Source organism: Phyllobates terribilis, unplaced genomic scaffold (assembly GCF_046119375.1).
Source record: "Phyllobates terribilis strain yellow unplaced genomic scaffold, ASM4611937v1 Scaffold_7__3_contigs__length_470593459, whole genome shotgun sequence".
NCBI lineage: Eukaryota > Metazoa > Chordata > Amphibia > Anura > Dendrobatidae > Phyllobates > Phyllobates terribilis.
The window spans coordinates 293697202-293720127 of NW_027362767.1; the positions used below are offsets into that span (position 1 = coordinate 293697202).

Here is a 22926-nt window from a genome sequence, read left to right on the forward strand (position 1 = left end):
TTGGGACCCCCCCCACAAAAAAAAAAAAAAAAAAAGGAAATAATTGTTGGGGACACAGAAGAGCAGATCCCACAACCTTCCAGCCTTTCTTCCTTTCTGAACTCCTAGATTACTCTTTCATAGCCCCATAAAAATGTGATGCCAACAAAAGTGTCCCCCTTAACACAGTATGATACCCCGATGGTGACTTCCTCCTTTTTAGCCTCCACATGCACAGTGTAATGACCCTAATGTATCACATGAGCCATGTATGAGCGAGGTGGAGTCGGAGTAATGGAAATTGAGGAGTCGGTTTGGCTTATCGACTCCGCAGCCCTGTATACCAGGATGGGAGAGCACACAGTATAATGCAGCCCCCCATAGGGTAAAAGGCAGCCCCAGTCCTCCAGTATTATCAGTACTGACTGATTTACAAAAATATATAAATACATACTTACCACTCCTTATTCCCCGCTGCTTCAGTCTCTGCAGCGCGTCTCTCTCATCATGACAGCAGCTGGCAGCTCCACTGTCTGACACAGCGTGGTGCATCGTAGCAGCGTTGCCGCTGTTTGATTAACCGCCACCCACCGGCACTGTACTCAGTAATGGCTGCGTGTAGTGTGTTGTGCGGCTGTGCCTTGTAGTAATGCCGCAGCAGGGCCCACTCAAGCACAATTAAAGGTGTTGGAAATGTCTGAACACAGTGGCAGTGGGGCGGCGGCGGCAATCAAACAGAGGAGCGTGGGGTACAGAATGGGGGAGACTGCTATGGGGTCCGCTGGCTCACGGGCCCCCTACGGCCACGGGCCCCATAGCAGTTATGTGGCCTGCCACCAATGGCGGTACGCCACTGTTGTACTCGTATGTATACATCCATATACACATCCATATACACATACATATTCAGATACATAAAAATCTACACCCATATCCACACTTATATACAGATAACCAGATATACACACACATACTCACAGACACAGAAGTATGCATACCTATATAAAAATATAGATACATATTTCTACATAAAACCACCTAAACACCAGTGTTCCTGTGTGACCATCACAATAGAGACACTGCTGCGTTCTACAGATGTCGCATTATCAATACAGCGTCTCTAGTCCGACATGCTAATAATTCAAGTCATAGTAGCGTTCTCTAATAAACCGCGGGTTTATTGGCGACGTTGATGCGTCGTGGGCGTGGTTACCGACGTTCAAGCGTCATGGGCGGGTCTAACGACGTAGTTGCGGCCTAGCTTATTAAGAGCATTATGGCATCCAGGGTCAGGGCATCTCCTTGGGGTGATGCTGAGGTGTGCTACCTTGTGGAGCACCTGGATGCACTTGATTATGAGTGCCATGTGCACTCTGAGCATCCAGTGCTCCATAAGCGGGCGGTGCTGCAAAGGATCGGTTGGGGCCTGGTCCAGAGATTTGGGGTGCAGCGCTCTGCTACACAAATCCGGAAAAAGCTGGCGGACCTGAAATATAGGTCTGCCGACCGAATTGTCAGCATCCGGTCACGGACCCTGCCCCGCCGTGGTGAGTGGTTTTAAAATATGTTAACACAATATATGGCAGCACATTAGTTACAACTGCAATTACCTTAGGTATCTAATGTTATTTGTTTTCCAGCGCCTGCAGCCCCAGAGCCCCCAAGGGAGTCACCTCCAGCCCTGGAGCCCCAGCAGCATTCCTCTACCAGCTCGCCAGCATCACTCCGTGATATAGGTGCAGCTTCATCTTTCGGTAATGCTTTCACATAAAATACGGTCCATACAACTTGGAAAGTATAGGGCTGTCATGTACTATTAAGTGTTGTGTCTTTCTCTAGCCGGTGGTGCCAGGGGATCCGGGTGGTCCTTAAGCTCGTCATCATCCGAGCAACCTGAAAACCGTAAGTGTTAAATACCAAACATGTACCTGATAGGCTGTGTGCCCACGATGCGTTTTTTAAGGTGTTTCTGCAGCGTTTTTGCTGCAGAAACTGGTCACTGTGCAATCAGATTTACACTCAGACAACACACATCCCTATAAAACGCTCGTCTGAGCTACCCTGAGATTCCGTTCCCATGATGAGCTTTTGACGAGTTTTGGATGTTGCAGAATTTCTACACCTATTATTTAAATTAGGATACTTACGTTTTTTTATTGCATTTTTGTATGCGTTTTTTTAACATGCGTTTTTATTGCTTTTTTGATGGTGATGGTGCGGTTTCTGTCTATTTTTTGCGTGCCATGCTTTAAATAAAGCTGCTTTGTTTTTGATACTTCCTGGTGTTTGGTTTTGACACAACTTTATTGATATAATTAAGTGCGGATTACATGAGTTTTTGATGCGTTTCAACCACGGAAACACACTAAAAACACATGTGCGTTTTTTACTTGTGGATTTTTCTCATCTAATGCAAGTCTATGGGGAAAATCTGCACAAAAATCTCAGCGTACCCGGAAGGGATATTAACATGTTGTGGATTTGAAACACGCACTGCAGGTCAGTTTACGCTGGGTGAAAAAAAAGCACAGTGGGCAGGAGATTTCTATAAATCCCATCCACTTTGCTGGAACTGTAAGATGCTGTTTTTTGATGCAGCAAAAATATGCAGTGTGAAAAACTCACCAGAAGCTCATTGTGGGAATATAGCCTTAACCACGTTCACACGTTCAGTATTTGGTCAGTTTTTTACCTCAGTATTTATAAGCCAAAACCAGGAGTGGGTGATAATTACAGAAGTGGTGACTTGTTTCTATTATACTTTTCCTCTGATTGTTCCACTCCTGGTTTTGCCCTTACAAATACTGAGGTAAAATACTGACCAAATACTCAACGTGTGCACGTGGTCTTATACTTATTTACAGTTCCAAGAAAGTGTATGGGGTTATTAAAAATCTCCTGCCCACTGTGCTTTTTATTTTATGTAGCGTAAACTAACTTCTGATGTGTTTCTAAAATCCCCAACATGTCAGTTTCTCCCGCAGTACACATGCGTTTTATTTGCGGACTTTCCCCATAGACTTGAATGTGATGAGGAAAATCTCAAGGTAAAAACTCATCTGTGTTTTTAGTGCATTTCTATAAATGAATGTAATCCACACATGACTTTATTAAGTTATCCAAAGCTAAGTAATAGGAAGTATCCCAAACAAAGCAGCTTTATTTAAAACACGACATACCAAAAAGAGACAAAAGTCACAGCAGCAAAAAAGCAATAAAACTGCGTATAAAAAATGCACAAAAAAATGACAAAATGCAAGTAACCTAATTTAGGTAAAAATCTGCAACTTCAAACAAATGCACCAAATACTCATTGTGAGAACTTAGGGTATGTTCACATATTGCATTTCTGCAGCGTTTTTCTTTTGTTGCACCAAAAAACCAGAGTGGTGACAGGAAAAATGACCAGACTTCAATCACAGAACAATAAAACTTTCACACTCCTTATCTATAAAATGCTCCAATATTTACTGGCCACAACTGTTTATCCCCCTCCCATACTCATAGTTCTGCTTTACGTCATTTGTCTCATCTATTACATTATTTCTGTGTCCTGTTGTGTATAAATATGTGACTCTTCAGATTTTGTGTTATTCTATGCCTGATGAAGAGACCTGAGTAGTCTCGAAAGCTTGCAATTTGTTACCATCTTTTCAGTTAGGCCACGGCCCCACTATCAGTATTCGGTCAGTTTTTTTTCTCAGGAGTGGGAGCCAAAACCAGGTGAGGAACTATCAGAGAAAAGGTATAATAGAAACAAGTCACCAATTCTGCATTTATCACCCACTCCTGGTTTTGGCTCCCACTCCTGAGAAAAAATACTGACCGAATACTGATAGTGGGGCCATTAAAAGTTATCAACCACTGAGAACTCTCAAATCTAAATATTTTTTTATCTACTGGCTAACACGGTACAAAGATATATATTTTCCGTGTACAATACATGATTTTTTGTCATGTTTTTACATGCATATTTTATTTTTTTACTTGCATTTTTTTACTTGCATTTTTCAAGCATTTATTTGCACTGCATAAACACTGAGAATTAAATTCTGCTTCTTGGCAAAAAATGCAACAAGGCTCAAAATATATGAGGGAAAAAACTCAGGGTCTGTATAAGATTTCAGATATCTCATTGAACATGCTTGTAGTGTAAAATGCTGTGTATTTTATGCACCAAATATGCAGTATACAAAATGCAGCAAAAGTACTATGTGTGAACATACCCTTTGCCTTAGTGAGACGCAGGTGCTGCCCCGTTCACTGCCATCATCCACATCAGTATGTTCTGATATCAATGCAGCTGAAGACAGGGAAATAGACTGGAGAAAAGCCGGGGCTCGGAAGCCTCTTACATGTATTTATTTTTACAGCAATGAAGACACATTTCCTAATAAATTTATTTTCAAAGTTTCACAACTTTCCACGCAGGCCAAAATTATATATAAAAATAAATAAATAAAAGTTTAGTTACCGTTAAAGGCTGTGTACCCACGATGAGTTTTGACGCTGTGTATTTTCGGTCAGTTTGATCTCATGCCCTCTGTGGTTCTTTTTAACGTAGCGTAAACTGACCTGCGGTGTGTGTTTCAGACCCGCAATCAATTTCTCTTGTAGTTACGCTGAGTTTTCTGTGCATATTGTCCCCATAGACTCGCATTAGATGCAATAAATCCACAGGTAAAAAACGCAAATGTGTTTTTAGTGAGTTTCCGGAGTGGAAACTTATTAAAAACGCATGTAATCCGCACATGACTATATCAATAAAGTTTTGTCAAAGCCAAATACCAGGACGTATCAAGAACAAAGCAACTTTAATTATAACATGACACACCAACAAGAGACAAAAAGCTCAGTGTAAAAAATGCGACAAAAAATACACTCAGAAATTTCATTACTTAAAGAGTAACCGTCGTTTTAATTTTTCTTTCAGAAATCAATACACATGAAAATAAGCAACTTTGTAATATATCTTATCAGAGAAATCTGCTTCTTAGGCTATGTTCACACACGTTGTGTTTTTCAGCGTATTTCGCTGCAGATTTTTATGCAAATTTACAGCTGCGTTTTGCAGTACCAGCAAAGTCTATGAGAAACCAGAATTCACTGTTCACACATCTTGTGTTGTGCCTTGGTTGGGTTTTTGGAAAATTGAGTATGTCACTTCTTTCGGTGTTTTTTCAGCGTTTTTTCACCCATATAAAGTAATGGGTGGAGAAAAAAAAACGCTGAAAAATTTAACAAAAAACGCAGGTACATTTTTTCAGCGTTTTTGATGGCAAAATAGAATGTGGTTCTTTTTTCATAGAACTTTATGTACATGACTAAGTAGAGACAGGGCAGTGAAAAAAACGCTGAAAAAATACAGCAAAACCAGCGTTTTTGACACAGCTGATTTCCTGCAGATTTCTGACGTAAAAAAACAACCACAACATGTGTGAACATAGCCTTACTCTGCCAATATTGATCAGTCATTATAAGAATTCTGAGGTAAAATCCTTTGTCTCATTTGCTCTGCTATTGTGTTTGCTGTGTTGCTTCAGTAATATTTTATAATCTCGGCTGCATATTTTCCTTATATTTATTTTAACTTTTTATTGGAAAATCATAAAATCAGAAACAACTTTTTCCTTTACATTAATGTTGTATTGATCTAGATATAAAGCTTTTCTATCCCAGCAGTTCAGAGATCAGTGCACATCGCCCATACCAGTGTGACCAGCAGACTAGAGCCACCAGGGTGAACTCTCCTCCTTCCCTGGTTCTTACTCATCCTGGGAATTTCCTCCACCTTACATTATGTAAATGAACCCAGTGGAAGTGCTTCTGCCATTTCCTCCTCTGAGAGACTCTGCCCTCAGGAGCTCACACCTTCTCTGGTTGTGGCTAAAGCAGGGTTCCAAAACTCCAGTCCTGAAAGCCCACCAACAGGCCATATGGCCAGGATTTCCTTAGTATTGCACAGGTGATAATTATATCACCTGCACAGGCAATAATTCCATCACCTGTGTAATAGTAAGGAAATCCTGAAAACATGACCTGTTGGTGGACCTTGAGGACTGGAGTTAAAGAACCCTGGGTTAAAAAAAACAGTTCCTTTTGTCCACTGGGATTTAGCTTTCTCACACAGAGTCGGCTATTTCCTAGTGGGCAGAGGGACCAGGTCCTTTAGCCAACTTGGATTTAGCCTGCTCTATATACAAGGACTCTTTCACACGTTAGTATCTCCGGTACGAGTGGTGACAGTTTCCACATGTACCGGAGACACTGACACACGCACACCTCAGGTCCGCAAAATTGCCTCACGCTAAACACACAAGGATGTCATCCGTGTGACACAGTTAGCGCTGTTCCCAAGCGCTGGGGTGCTGAACACTGCCCTCATCATGGTACCCACATGGCGCTGTGATCAGCACCAGCAGGGACCATGATGAGGGTAGTGGTAGTCTGCTCCTGCAGTGTCCCCACCTGTAAAAATAAGAATAAAATAATAAAATCCATATACTCACCTCTCCTAGGTGTCCCCTGCTGTAATCCATGCGACTGCTGCTGCAGAGGAGTCGGAGAGAATGAGCCACTCCGGAGCTGCGCTCAGTGAGTGACAGGACACCTCTCCTGAGCTTCAGCTCCAGAGCGGCTCATTCTCCCCGGCTACTCGGCAGCACCAGTCGCATGGATTACAGCGGGGGACACCTAGGAGAGGTGAGTACATGGATTTTATTATTTTATTCTTATTTTTACAGGTGGGGACACTGCAGGAGCAGACTACCACTACTCTCATTGTCCCTGCTGGTGCTGATCGCAGCGCCGGCAGGGAACCATGATGAGGGCAGCGTTTGGCACCCGGTACTTGGGAACAGCGCTAACTGTACCGCTGATTCCCAGGCGCCGTCTGTGTGATCCTGATGCGGCACACGGGCAGCACACGGTTGCCACACGTGTGACGCACTCGGACACACAGATATCTCTGGTACCGGTTTTTCCGGTACCGGAGATTTGCAGACGTGGGAAACTAGACTAAGAATGCTAAATCCTGGTGGGCTAAAGGACACTTATTGTATATAGATATATATGAATCCTGTAATGTTATTTTTCACAGAAATATTGAGCCATGGACTAGATATGAAGTCTGGTTACAGAGATTTATTTTTATGCAACGTTTATACACAAGAATTTTGCCCTTAATTTCGGTCTGTACAATATCCTGCGCCAATCACATCCACGTCTCGTTTCATTTACTGGTAATCATTTTTGTAGATCATACGACCACAGATTTTTTCCATGCATGTACCTAGGAGTGTTTTAACTCTCGGGCGATTTTTTCTTTTTTTTTTATATTTCCATCCACATGGCCATTGAGGGCTTTTTTTTTTGGCAGGGTGTTTTTATTGATACCATTTTGGCGTGGATACCATGTTTTGATTGCCTCTTATTGCATTGTATTGCAATGTTGCGGCAGCCAAAAAAACGTAATTATGGCGTTTTGATTTTTTTCTCGTCATGCCGTTTAGCGATCAGATTAATTTGTTTTATATTTTGATAGGCCAAACCTTTCTGAACACGTCAATTCCAAATTTGGGTATTTTTTAATGGGGCAAAAGGGATATTTAGTATTTTTTTTTTCTTATATATTTTTTAATATATATCTTAACTGCATATGTTGTGAAGTGGTTAATACTATAACTACTGGCCCAATGGACCAGGTCCTTCTGTCCACTAGGATTTAGCCTGCTCTCTATGAGAAAGCTAAATCCCAGTGGGCTAAAGGACCAGGCCCCTGTGACTGTTTTAATACTAGACCTAGCAGGCTAATGGACCAGGTCCTTCTGCCCACTTGTATTTAGCCTGCTCTATATAAGAAAGACAAATCCCAGTTTTTTATTTCATGGTGTTTTTATTTGAAGTAAATAGATTTTTTAAGTGAGTAAACATCCAAAGTTGTACATACATTTTTAATACCCTTTTATATTTTTAATGTATTTCGATGCAGCCCAAAAAATCAGCAACATTTAGTTTTTTGTGATGAATAAAACTAGCAATTTTATTATACAAATAATGCTGATTGTACAGTTCATTCCAAATTCAACTTTTGACTAATGTAGACCATTGGTGGCCAGCAGTACCATCGATTTTAACAGTGGGCGGAGCTTTACGAGGCAAAGCATAATGTAGCGCAACCGGCAGTCATCAGAATTTACAACAGAAAAACAATGTCAATTACTACAGAAATGTATTAGGACATCCTCCGTGCAACAACTCTATTCTAGCTGACTCACTACAGAAAACCAAGTAGAATGAGCCGAAGCATAAATTACTATATGTGGAAAGTGTAAGAACACGTTCACACCATGGTCATTCCAGAGAGAAAACACAAAATAAAAAAAATTGAGCATATACCCTATTTAGTGACAAAAATTTATAATTGGAAAGGTTGGACTTGATGGACCTAAGTCTTTTTTTCATCCCATGAAACTATGTAAATAAATAAGTGTGCTATTATTATTTATTTACTTACTTACTATAGGCTCAGCTTGTTTATTTTTCCTTGAGTTTTGTCTCACTAGAGAGATGACTAGATTGGAGTTGCTGCACTGAGGTTAAAGATTTCTGGGCACACAGAATAAGGATGTCCTCCGTACAGCAACTCCATTGTAGCTGTCTCACTACAGAGATGACTAGATCAGAGTTGCTGCACGGAGGTTCATGATTTCTGCACCGACAGTACTGTCTTTAAGAATGTCCTCTGAACAGCAACTCCATTCTGTCTCACTACAGAGATGACTAGATCAGAGTTGCTGCACGGAGGTTCATGATTTCTGCACCGACAGTACTGTCTTTAAGAATGTCCTCTGAACAGCAACTCCATTCTGTCTCACTACAGAGATGACTAGATCAGAGTTGCTGTACGGAGGTTCATGATTTCTGCACCGACAGTACTGTCTATCATGGCTCATTCAGACATCTGTACACATCTCGGAATGCAATGCACGTACTGGCCGTGGGTCTCCCGACTCGAGCATGAGGCTTCATATATTTCTATGAGGCTGTCACGCTCTGGTTGGCAGAGCCTTGGCAAGTCCATGCATTGCATCCTGAGATCAGATCGAGGAGGATGGACGTTTGAATGAGTCCTTACACAGATAACACTCAGGCTTCTATACGCATAAAGCTAAATTCGGTAAGATCAGCCAACAATTTGACGTGTATTGGGGCTCCCCACATCTCCAGTGATGATTGATGTCAGGGGAGAGAAGGATCTGGCTTGTTGGAATTCCAGTAGTTGATCCTCTTGTACTTTCTGAAGATAAGCCGCCACCAGAGGAGCTTGACACCTGCTCTTTAACCCCTTTCTGACATGTGACCTAATAGTACGTCATGGTGACCTGGGCCGATTGGACCAATGACGTACTATTAGGTCATATGGCAATCGCGCCCACTCACAAACGGTGCGGGGCGATCGCCGCCGGGTGTCAGCTGATAGTCACAGCTGACACCTGATGCTATGTGTAGGGAGCGGTCCTGCACCGCTCCCGGCACATTAACCCCCTCAATGCTGCGATGGAAGATGATCGCAGCATTGCGGTGGGAAGGGGAGGTGATCGCAATACTCACCTCCTCTCCCGGCCTCCAGCGCTGTCTGCCGCGGCTTCCCGGATGTTGTCATGACGACTCAATGTCGTCATGACAACATCCGGGTCACCAGGAAGATATTTTGGTCATGCGCAGTGCTGCATTCCTGTGCTATACAGGAGATCAGAATAAAAAAAGTGAAAGTCCCATAGTGGGACACAGAATAAAAGTCCAAAAAGTGTTAAAAAATTAAAAGAAAAAAAAAATTGTAAAAATATATAAAAAAAAAAAAATCCACTAAAAATAAAAATATAATGTATCCATCAATAAATATTATGAAAAAAACAAAAAAACAACAATAAAAGTACACATATTTGGTATCGCCGCGTCCGGAACGACCTGACCTATAAAACTGTCCCACTAGTTAACCCCTTTAGTGAATACGGTAAAAAAAAAAAAAAAAAAAAAACGAAGCAAAAAACAATGCTTTATCATCATACCGCCAAACAAAAAATGGAATAACACGTGATCAAAAAGATGAATATAAATAAAAATGGTATAGCTGAAAATGTCATCTTGTCCCGCAAAAAAAAAGCCGCCATACAGCTCCATCAGCCGAAAAATAAAAAAGTTAAAGCTCTCAGAATAAAGCGACGCAAAAAAATATTTTTTTCTATAAAATAGCTTTTATTGTGTAAAAGGGCCAAAACATAGAAAATCTACATAAATGTGGTACCGCTGTAAACGTACTGACCCGAAGAATAACGCTGCCTTATCAATTTTACCACACGCGGAACAGCAGAAAAAAAACCCATAAAAACAATTCTGAAATTGCTGGTTTTTATTTATTCTGCCTCCCAAAAATCGTAATAGAAAGCGATCAAAAAATGTCAAGTGCCTGAAAATGATATCAATAAAAACGTCAAGTCATCCCGCAAAAAACAAGCCGTAACATGACTCTGTCGGCCAAAATATGGAAAAATTATAGCTCTCAAAATATGGCGATGCAAAAACTAGATTTTACAAAAAAAATGCGTCTTTTAGTGTGTGACAGCTGTCAATCATAAAAACCCGATGTTATTCTGGTATCGCTGTAATCGCACCGACCCGAAGAATAAAGAATCACTTATACCGCACGACGAACGGCATAAAAAATAAACTCTAGGGTTAGGGTTGGGCTAGGGTTAGGGTTGGGCTAGGGATTTTTTTCAAAAGTTAAAAAAAAAAGATGACGATATGGCGACTAGTGTTGAACGCAAGTGCTCGCTACTTGAGGTTGCATTGGGTGCTTGGGTATGCACTGAGTATCGCGGGTGCTCAAGTGACATGCTCGAGTCTCTGCCCCATATGCTTCGTGGCCAAAAAAACCTCACGGGGATTGCCTGCCATGCACGAGTGATCCCCGCATGTTTTTTTTTGGGTGTCTTAATAACCATGAAACATGCGAGCGGGAACTCGAGCATGTCACTCGACCACCCGCGATACATGGTGCATACCCGTGTACCTGATGCAAACTCAAGTAGCGATCACTTGCGCTGAAGACTAATGACAACTTATTCAATATGATGACTTAATGTTATCAAATTCTGTGTCGTACCTCTGGGTTCAAAATGTTCACTATATCCCTTGATAAAATCCTTGAGGGGTGTAGTTTCCAAAATGGGGTCACTTGTGGGGGGTTTCCACTATTTAGGCACATCAGGGGCTCTCCAAAGGCCACATGGCGTCCGCTCTCAATTCCAGCCAATTTTGCGTTCAAAAAGTCACACAGTGCTCCTTCCCTTCTGAACTCTGCCGTGCGCCCAAACACTGTATTTTCCCCACATATGGGGTATTGGCGTACTCAGGAGAAATTGCACAACAGTTTTTGGGGTCCATTTTCTCCTCTTATCCTTGTGAAAATAAAAAAATTGGGGCTAAAACATCATTTTTGTGGAAAAAGTTTGATTTTTTTTATTTTCACTGCTCCATGTTACAAACTTCTGTAAAGCACTTGGGGGTTCAGGGTGCTCACCACACATCTAGATAAGTTCCCTGAGGGGTATAGTTTCCAAAATGGTGTCACTTATAGGGTTTTTCTACTGTTTAGGCACATCAGGGGCTCTCCAAACGCAACATGGCATCCGCTAATTATTCAAGCAAATTTTACATTCAAAAAGTCAAATGGCGCTCCTTCTCTTCCGAGCGCCCAAACAGGGGTTTTCCCCCACATATGGGGTATCGGCGTGCTCAGGAGGAATTGCACAACAAATTGCATGGTGCAATTTCTCCTGATACCCTCATGAAAATGCAAAATTGGAGGCTGAAAAACATTTCTGTCGCAAAAATGTGAAAATTTTATTTTTACGGCTCAATGTTCTAAACTTCTGTGAAACACCTGGGGGTTCAAGGTGCTCACCACACATTTAGATAAGTTCCCAGAGGGGTCTAGTTTCCAAAATGGTGTCACTTGTGGGGGTTTCCACTGTTTAGGCACATCAGGGGCTCTCCAAACGCAACATGGCGTCCGCTAATTATTCAAGCAAATTTTACAATCAAAAAGTCAAATGGCGCTCCTTCCCTTCTGAACCCTGCAGTGCGCCCAAACAGTGTTTTTTCCCCATGTATGGGGTATTTGCGTGTTCAGGGGAAATTGCACAACAAATTTTCGGGTCCATTTTTTCCGGTTACCCCTGCGAAAAAAAAAAAAAATGGGTCTAAAGTAACATTTTTGTGAAAAAAGTTAAATGTTTATTTTTTTTTCCCACATTCCAAAAATTCCTGTGAAGCACCTGAAGGGTTAATAAACTTCTTGAATGTGGTTTTGAGCACCTTGAGGGGTGCAGTTTTTAGAATGGTGTCACTTTTGGGTATCTTCTGTCATAAAGACCCCTCAAAGTGACTTCAAATGTGATGTGGTCCCTAAAAAAATGTTTTTGTAAATTTTGTTGGAAAAACGAGAAATCGCTGGTCAACTTTTAACCCTTATAGCTCCCTAATAAAAAAAAAATTTGGTTCCAAAATTGTGCTGATGTAAAGTAGACATGTGGGAAATGTTATTTAGTAACTATTTTGTGTGACATATCTCTCTGATTTAAGGGCATAAAAATTCAAATTTTGAAAATTCCCAAATTTTCGCCAAATTTGTTTTTTTCACAAATAAACGCAAGTGATATCGAAGAAATTTTACCACAATCATGAAGTACAATATGTCACGAAAAAACAACCTCAGAATCAGCAGGATCCGTTGAAGCGTTCCAGAGTAATTATCTCATAAAGTGACAGTGGTCAAAATTGTAAAAATTGGCTCTGTCATTAACGTGCAAACCACCCTCGGGGGTAAAGGGGTTAAAAGAGAGCACAAGACCGTTTGGCTAAGCTCTCCTGTATGATAGTCATGAGAGAGCTGTCAACCATAGGATTGTAGGGAATGGGCGTTTATGGGCCTTAAAGGGTTTGTGTAGTGAAAACAAGTTATCACCGATCCAAGAGAAAGGTGATAACGTGCGGATCAGTGAGTGTCCGACTCACATTGCTTGGAAAAATGGGGAATTTTTATCACTTAGTGATAAAATTAGGCCTCTTTCACACATCCGGATATTTCCGGTACTGGAAAAAACAGTACTGGAGATATTAGTGTCCATGTGTGTGACTCGTGTGCAACCATGTACCGCATCAGGACCACACGGACGGTGCCTGGGAATCAGCGTACAGTTAGCGCTGTTCCAAAGTGCCGGGTGCTGAATGCTGCCCTCATCATTGTTTCCTGCTTACGCTGCGATCAGCGCTAGCAAGGGACAATGCTGAGAGTAGTATTCTGCTCCCGCTGTGTCCTGATGTAAAAATAAGAATAAAAAAATCCTTATACTCGCCTGTCCAAAGATGTCCCCTGCTGTAATCCACCTGATCGCTGATGCTGGGGAGAATGGCTCGCTGCAGCGCGCGGGCCCCGGACCACCGCTGAGCTAACTGAGGGGTGTCTTGTCACTCCAGAGCTCAGCGGAGGTCCGAGGCTCACTCACTGCAGCGAGTTATTCTCCCCGTTGTGAGCGGTCAGGTGGATTACAGGGTGGGACACTTAAGACAGGTGAGTATAAGGATTTTTTAATTTTATTCTTATTTTTACACATGCTGGACACAGCAGGGGCCAAATACTACTCTCATTATTTCCCCTTGCTAGCGCTGATTACAGCACAAGCAGGGGACAATGATGGGGGTAGCGTTCAGCACCTGGCGCTTGGGAACAGCACTAACTGTACCGCTGATTCCCAGGCGCCGGTATGCGTCACACTGATGACACACGGATGTCATCACTGTGCACGTGTGCGGGACGTTTTGCGGCCCGTGCTGCAAGAAAAAAAACGAACATGTCAACGTGTTTTGCCTATTGACACATGGTCCGAGGAAACACACTGACATGTGCACAAACCGATTCATTAAATTGGGCCTACGTGTGTCAGTGTCTCCAATACGTGTGGAAACGGACACACGTACTGGAAACACAGATGTCTGAAACGTGCCTGAAGAAGTAGGTTGGATGTCTGACCATTGCTATGTGGCTGCCAGAAAAAAAACAGCATCACTTGAGAGCCCCATAGGGTGATAATGGAGGTCAGACTGAGCATGTGCACTGCTGCTCAAATTCTACAAGAGATAAAAGGGCTGCATTGTGCCGGATAGGATGGGCGATAAAGGGGTTATCCGGTGCAAACAATGCCTCTTTCCAAACACAAAAAATCTGTCAAAAAGTTTTGCCCCATATATGACCTGGATGGCTAATCAGGCTGTATGGGCCACATGGAAAGCTAAGTTACATAAGCAAGTGGGTTTTTTTTCTCCTCTTTTTTTAACCCCTTCATGACTGTGCCATTAACCGTTTTCTGCTCCCCTTCTTCCCAGAGCCATAACTTTTTTATTTTTCTGTCAATATGGTCATCTGAGGGTTTATTTGTTGCGGGACAAGTTCTACTTTTGAACTACACCATTGGTTTTACCATATCGTGTACTGGAAAACAGGAAAAAAAAATTCCAAGTGCGGTGAAATTGCAAAAAAAAGTGAAATTCCACAGCAGTTTTTTTTACCAAGTTCACTGAATGCTGAAATTGTCCTGCCACTATGATTCTCCAGGTCATTACAAGTTCGTAGATACCAAACATAAAATATATGTTCTTTTTTTATTTAAGTGGTGAAAAAAAAAAAAGTTTGTTAAAAAAACAAAAATGGCGCCATTTTCTGAGACCCGTAGCGTCTCCATTTTTTGGGATCTGGGGCTGGGTGAGGACTTATTTTTTTGCACACCGAGCTGATGTTTTTATTGATTCGATTTTGGGGTAGATCCGATGTTTTGATCGCCCGTTATTGCAATGTTATGGCGACCAAAGAAATGTAATTGTGGCGTTCTGAATTTTTTTCTCGTTTACTGATTGGATTATTTTTATATATTGATTGATCGGGCGATTCTGAATGCCGCGATACCAAATGTGTGTATATTTGATTTTTTTTTATTGTTTTATTTTGAATGGGGCGAAAGGGGGGGTTTAAACTTTTTTTTTTTTTTAGATTTTCAAAGTTTTTTTTCTACTTTTTGAATGCTTCAATAGTCTCCATGGGACACTAGAAGCAGCACTTGCCTGATCGGCTTTGCTACATACAGGCGATGAGCAGATCCCCTGTATGCAGCAGAAATGCTCGCTTGCTGCGAGCGCCGACCACTGCTCATAGCAAACTTGCAGTGACAACTGTAGCGGTCTCCTGCAGACCCTGGGATGTCATGCCAAACCATAGGCGACCTGCAATCATGGGACAGGGACGCCAATGGGCGGGGCCAATGACACGCATCCGGTTTGCTTGAGTTAAATGCCGCTGTCAGAGATCGACAGCGGCTTTTAACTAGATAACAGCTGAAGGTGGATCAAGATTCAGCATGTCAGCTCCCATGTGCCTGGAAAGGTGCGCCTGGCACATGTCGGAAAGGGGTTAAAGGTTGCTGCTGAAGACAAAAGAAATAGTCGGTGAGATCGGAGGGATTTAGTGCGGGTCTACATGTGAGTACTTTGCTACAGATCCTTTCCCCAACAAATCGCAATGTGTGAACATTCCCTGATACACATCCACCTGCAGTTTCTCTTCACTAATATCACACCAAGATTTAGAATTATAGAAAAAATTTAAATTGAAAATAAAGCCCATAGTTCTCAAACAGTTTTATTAAAACACAGATTTATATAACAAAAAGGAGACAGATATAAATATATTTATACATACAAATGTAGAACAATGAACTTTACAAATCAATAAATAGAATTAAGCCACGTTGGACATTAGGGCCAATGAAAACAAAAACCTTCTGTACCCGAGTCCCCCCCTGCTTTATTTGTAAAAACTGTTGAAAAATGTGATTTCTGTATTTACCATAAAATTCCTTTCTGGTTGAATACATTAGCGGACACAAGAGCGTGAGTGTACACCCGGCCACTAGGGGGCATTCCATATTGTAACCCCGCGAATATACCGGAAGACCCGGGGAAAGAGAGAAGACCCGGGGAAAGGGAGAAGACCCGGGGAAAGGGAGAAGACCCGGGGAAAGGGGAAAGGGAGAAGACCCGGGGAAAGAGAGAAGACCCGGGGAAAGAGAGAAGACCCGGGGAAAGAGAGAAGACCCGGGGAAAGAGAGAAGACCCGGGGAAAGAGAGAAGACCCGGGGAAAGAGAGAAGACCCGGGGAAAGAGAGAAGACCCGGGGAAAAGGGGGGGGGGGGGGGGCGACTCCTTTCTCATGTAGACCACCAGCACGCAGCCCCATGCAAGTAACAGGACCCCTTCCTTCCCCACGCAAGTAACAGGCCTCCCTCCTTCCTCACGCAGACCCCCAACATGCAGCCCCATACAAGCAACAGCACTCTCTTCTTTCTAATGCAGACCCATGCAAGTAACAGCACCCCATCCCTCCCCACACCTACAAAATCCCCCTGCTCCCTGTGCAGACCTCATACAGGAGCATCCATTTATCTGCGCCCCCAAAACACCTCAACTCCTCCGTGTAATCACCATAGCCTCAGAAGCAGAACGCAGCTTCCTGGTTTCAGGTCTGCAGTGGAGAATAAGCCCCCGCCCCTTCCGGTGACATCATCAGGTCACGTGGGTATGAAGTCAGCAGAGGTCGTGTAGCTGACTTGGGTTCAGTCTGTACACACCTTCTCTGCCTATAAAAGCCCAGGAGCAGCAGTTCTCTCTTATCTGCAAACTCTTCTGCTCCTGATCTCCCTGAGTTCTCCATTGACCTGTAGTCATCATGAGCAAGCAGGTGGCCGTGATCCTCTCTGGCTGTGGGGTGTATGATGGCAGTGAAATCCACGAGTCCTCTGCAGTGTTCGTTCACCTGAGCAGAGCTGGGGCACAGGTAAGGTGGAGGGGTAAAGCCTTATGTGGGGGGTTACATGCAAAACTCAGATTCTGAGCAAATACTGAACTTTATGTTACAAGTGTTCTTCCAGTCATCTGGTGATGTAACTTCCACAACAGTCAGAGGAAAGTCTCTGTGGTTACATGTCCAGACTTCTCCAAGTCTTATAGGAGAAGTCCTGTGCTAACACTCAGCGAGTGCAGGAAGCCGCCTTACATTAAATGTATGGCCAAGGCATGTGAGTGATTCTACAATCAGGGCTGCTGTAGGATTCTTCTTGCTGATGAGCAGTAAACGTGAAACATACAGAATAGCAGCCTGCACTAAATCTAATTGTAAAGTATTGTTCCAGCATTTTTTTTTTTCTTTTTTTCGTTCTGTTTTTTCACTGTTATCAGTAATCTATGTACAGTGCATGCATTACCATTTGCCGTCTTCTGCCGTTTCCAGCGCTGGTTCGGTCCTCTCCTGAATCAAACGACCGCAGCTGTGTCTTGCTGGCTCACACGGTATCTTCTGTGTGGATCGGCAGTTCCTTTTTTTTCAATGTAAGGACTCACTCTCACTTGTGATTAAATCGGACAAATGCAATCTGATAAAAAATTGGATTGCATTCGTACCAATTTAATCCTACGATTTGTGTAATTATTGGCTTTTTTTTTTTTTTTTTTTTCCCTCAGCTCCGATCAGACTGAAAAAAAAATCCCATCATGTTGGATTCGGGTAGCACGCACCCATATAAGCCTACTAGCTATTGAACCTGTTCTACGCCCAGGTGGCGAGCATTTTTATTAGTATATGTTCTCCCATACTGGTATTTGTGCTGCCCCCATCCTGGTATGCATGGCACCCCCTCATCCCCCAATCCTGGTATGTGTGGTTACCCCCCCCCCCCCCCCCAATCCTGCTATATGTGTGGTACCCCTCATCCCTTTCACGCTGTACACACACATACAAAAAAATAAAGTTATACTCCCCTTTCTTCTGTGTTCCAGCACTGCTGCATCCTGTTCTGCCGGAGGTCGGGGGAGGAGTGCGGCGCCGGAGCACCGCGCTGTCCGGCGCCATTTTGCTGAAGACACACTGCAAATGTGTCTTCAGTAAAATGGCACCAGATAGCACTATGCACATGCGCCGATCCGACTCCTCACTCCTGCCCCAGTCGCGAAGAGAGGCGCCGCGGCAACACTCCCCCTGGTCAGGTAAGTATGGTGCCGGAGATCGCAGTATGGGTTCAGTGCCTACGCATACTGCGATCTCCGGCGCCATACACCTCCTCTTACCTGTAACGGCTGGATGCCTGCTTCTGTCTGGAGCCAGACTGCGCGTCACGCATGCGCAATCTATCGAGGCTTCAGACAGACACGCTTATAGCATTATATTATAGATGGGTGCATGTGAAACATCACACTGCACTCTGATATCACTCGAGTGCAGTGAGATTCCTGCTGATGCCGGAAACAGAGGAGATGGAGAAATTACTTTCTCCGTCTACCGCGCAGCTGTGCTGCGATCCTCTGTGCGAGGGGATCAGAGCACTGACACTCGGCTCCCGCTTGCAGCAGAGCAGGAGCCCAGTGTCATTAGCATATCGCTTCAGATGCCATACACTAGTGGGACCCTGGACTAAGTTTGAGACTCTGAACAAGGCTCTAATAGATCTGCATTAACAGATGAACTAACAGTCTGCTGTGAGTGTGAGCCGGCAAAAAGAGCTGCGCTCATACGATACAGAGACCAGTAAGTATTTTAATGCATGCACTGTACATGTTAGTAATGGCTAATCCATAGTGAAATATTTATAAAAAAAAAAAAGAGAATGCTGGACCAGGACTTTATTTTATCCTCTCATATCGTGCCATTAATTCCACTGTGTGCTACAGATATCATCATTGTCCCCATTGGGGCTCACAATCTACATTCCTTATCAGAATGTCTTTACAATATGGGAGGAAATTTGAGGAAACCCACGCTAACACAGGGAGAACTTACAAACTCCTCTCAGATGTCCTTTAACATCACTTTAATTTTCAACTAGTACTTTTTACATTAACAATCTGTTTGTGGATGTATATAAAGACCCTCGCATAAATATTATCGTAACTTGATAACTCCTTTTTATAAACTTGTTCCTTAAAGGGACACTAGACTTAAAAATATATTTTACAGAATTACACAAACAATATTGCTCCTCTAAAACCTATCCCCTTATACAAACAATATGACTATGGGAAAGGTTTTCCTTTTTGATGTCACATTCCAGAATAATTAATCTTTGCTGGTCTTTCCGCTTATCAATGTAATAACGTGCCGTGACTGAGGTAGAAGCCTAAGCTGCTTTGAAAACTTGCATCTACGAACTACTTAGCTAGTCAATAAAAAAGGCCATACAAGTACAGGTTTTGTCTAATGAGATATTTGAATTCCTAAAATGCAACATATCTCTGAAATGGTTTTTATTCTATAAACAATGGAAGCTTTATTTTCTTGTCTTATTGAGAGCTTGTTCTTTCCTTTTCCCATAGTATGTTGCATTTGCGCCTAACATAGACCAGATGCACGTGGTGGACCATGTAAAAGGACAACCCTCCGAGGAGAAACGGAACGTGCTAACAGAGAGCGCTCGCATTGCAAGAGGAAATGTGAAAGATCTTAAGGATCTAAACGTCAGTGAATTTGATGCAATCATCATACCAGGTACTGTATGGTGTTATCATAACAATAGTACGCAGAATACATTGTATACTTGGGAGACTTCTTATACTATTTTTTTTTTTTCTTCTTCTCTTTACCAGGAGGTTTTGGAGTTGCTAAAAATCTTTCTACTTGGGCGACTCAAGGGAAGGACTGCTCAGTATTAAAACCCATTGAAGACACTATTAAAGGATTTCATGATGCCAAGAAGCCCATTGGCTTGTGTTGTATCTCACCCGTATTAGCTGCCAAAATTCTACCAGGATGTGAAGTCACAGTTGGGTCTGATACAGAGTGTGAAAAGTCAGTGAATCTAACAAAATGTGTATCAATCTTCAGTATCTTTCTACCTATTGATTATTTATCCATTGTTTTCTATGATAAAACCCTGTTAAATAGCTTAAAGGGATTGTCAAAATTGGGGGGTGGGGTGGGGGCACTATAAGCAGGAAACGTCAGGTGGGAAGAGGAAAGCAAAAAATATTACCTTAGATTCCCTGTCACTCAAAATCACTGCTCCTATGATGTATATCTATGTGACCACTGTACCCAATTACTACCAAATTTCCTAGCTGCACTAGGAACAGTTGTCACTTGTGTTCATTCTTTTGGAGAGAATTAAAGGGGTATTCCCATCTCCAAGATCCTATCCCAATATTTAGTAGGTGTAGAAATAGCAAATGCCTCCAATTAGAAATGTAGTATAGGTTTTCTGATTTGCTGTGTCCCTTTGCTCATGTGCCGGCATTGCAGGACGCTAGGTACCCATGGTTACGACTACTGTCAACTAGCTAACTCACTACATCAGTGGTCTTAACCATGGATACCTAACGTCCTGCAATGCCGGCACATGAGCAAAGGGACACAGCAAATCAGAAAACCTATACTACATTTCTAATTGGAGGCATTTGCTATTTCTACACCTACTAAATATTGGGATAGGATCTTGGAGATGGGAATACCCCTTTAAGCCCCCCTACCTTGATTCATAAGACTGATCTGGCCGCACTCGATAATATTGGGGGTTTCAGCGGACTCTAATATGTATATTGGTGCTGGTCCAAATGATTGTCTTGGAGATGTTGATTGGGCATGTTCGAATATATATATATATATATATATATATATATATATATATATATATATATATATATATATATATATATATATAATATATATATATTTTTTTTTTTCTGACTGCCGATAGTTTTCTCCCGGAGATCAGCCACAGCCAGACATTTTACTCAGTGGCTTTTCTTATGGAGGACACAGGAGTGCTCCTGTGCATGGGAGAAGCCGTCTGAACAATAGTCCAGAGTGTCGTACATCTAATATGTATGGCCAGCTCTAGTTACATGAATTGCTGTCGCCTTGGCTTTCTCTTCTATTGTAATTTGATGACCTCTCTCTATTCTGCAGGTGGCCACATGCAGCAACAGCAGGAGCCATTGAAGAGCTGGGCTGTAAACATGTCAACAAACAGGTCAACGAAGTTCATATAGATGCGAAGAATAAACTGGTCACGACATGCGCCTTCATGAGTAACAGCCCACTGCATGAGATATTTGATGGCATTGGTGAAATGGTTAAAGCCGTGCTCAAGTTGAGTTAAATGAGAGAATGAAACATTCAGGGAATAATTGGAGGAACAATGAACCCGATACTTTTATTTCTGTGTACAAATAAATATCACTTTGAAATAGAACTGATTGGTGATCACAACATTTTTTTTATTTCAAAACTGCAACTCATGGATTAATACAGAAAGTAACATCAGGATATTAAACACTGAACTAAATAACAGTAAGTTCTAATGGAAAGCTGCCTTTGTCACAAGACCATACAGTGTAGATAACTGTTGGACAAATGCCATTGACCAGGGATGTAGCGGTTTCAGAGGGTGCTAAAGGCCCATGCATGGACACTAGTGCTGCTGGCTCCTTGCACGGCTCTGGCCAATCAGAGGCTGGCAGCTGACATCAGCGTACCTGTCGAGGGCAGTACACCGGAGTCAGCTGCTGGCTGTTTAAGTTGATGTCGCATGTCATGGAAGCATAGGAAGCTACGAATCGTTTTTTTTTTATTTTTTTTTTTAAATGTATTGGAGAAGAGTATCAGAACGTAGGACATTATTACTGGTGAGAGCCAAGGATTATTACTGGAAGAGGCCCAGGATGGGGGACGTTATTACAGTAAGGGACCCATGATGGGGAGCATTATTACAGGATGGGGACAATATTACATGGAGGGGGGGGGGGGGGGTGAACACGTGTGTCTTTATAGGATCTAGAACGCTACAAAGTTCCATACATATGACCAGGGGGTGCAGATCCAAATATTGCATCTGGGCCCACTGCACTCAAGTTAGTCATTGGCAGTTGCATATCTCTCTTAATGCCCTGATATACAAGAACACTCAGAGCGCACATAGGTTTTTAGCAGGGAGCCGCAGCCAGATAATTCTGACATTGATCATTTATACCCACAAGAGATAAATCAGTCGTACTCCTGCATTAGCAGTTATAAGCAAATCTAGTGACCATCATCCACATTATGCAGTTGAAGGGGACTATTTTTATCATATAATGTGCTTGAGAACTAAAAGGCAGGTAGTTGCCAACTATCTTCCTGTTGTGCAATTGTCGATATCTATCTGTTGGCATGGAGCAGTCACAGACCAGTCCTGCCAGTGATTCAGCAGCTTCCCTTGACGTCGTGTGGACAGAGCAGCGGCTTCTCTTCCGCTATGCTTTGTTGATGGGGCCTGACCTGACATCATGCTGATTGACAGGCGGCTCTCCGCTGCTTAACTGCAGGAAGCTGGCTGTCAATCAACATGACATCAGAAGATCTGCTCTGTTGACATGGAGCAACTGACTTGCCAGCAGTAGCAGTGGCGGAGACTCACCAGCGACCTGAAGATGGTGAGTAAAGCTGTGTTTGTTTTTGTTTTTTTGTTTTTTTTTTTCTAAAACTCTGCCTGAGTCCTAGGATTTTCTGAAAATGAACAATTGCTTTAATCAATTTTTGCATCAACGCAGCAGAGTTTTTGGTAGTATAGGTTATAGTTTTTATTAGGAAACGTAAAATGAACTGAATTACTTCTGCTACTTTTTCAGAAAGGGATGCACAAAACAGCAATTCACAATTTTTGCTATTACAATTCCATTGGTTCCCTTATTCTGTCATAATAAAATATTTCTATTGAAGATATCAAATATTTTACTTTTTTTTCTTTTTTTTTTTTTTGCCCCATCCTGAGATCTATTGTTTTTGCATTAGTATCTATGTATTCCAAAGCA

The 22926-nt window shown here is 42.4% G+C and overlaps 1 protein-coding gene across 1 annotated transcript; it reads left to right on the plus strand.

Annotated features, from left to right (window-relative positions):
* Nucleotides 1-16634: 16634 nt before the first annotated feature.
* On the plus strand, nt 16635-21329 carry LOC141153183 (glutamine amidotransferase-like class 1 domain-containing protein 3, mitochondrial). The gene is made up of 4 exons (XM_073637883.1): nt 16635-16927; nt 19456-19627; nt 19726-19927; nt 21044-21329. The coding sequence occupies exons 1-4, from the start codon at nt 16820-16822 to the stop codon at nt 21234-21236; spliced, it is 675 nt and encodes a 224-aa protein (XP_073493984.1). The 5' UTR covers nt 16635-16819; the 3' UTR covers nt 21237-21329.
* Nucleotides 21330-22926: the final 1597 nt, after the last annotated feature.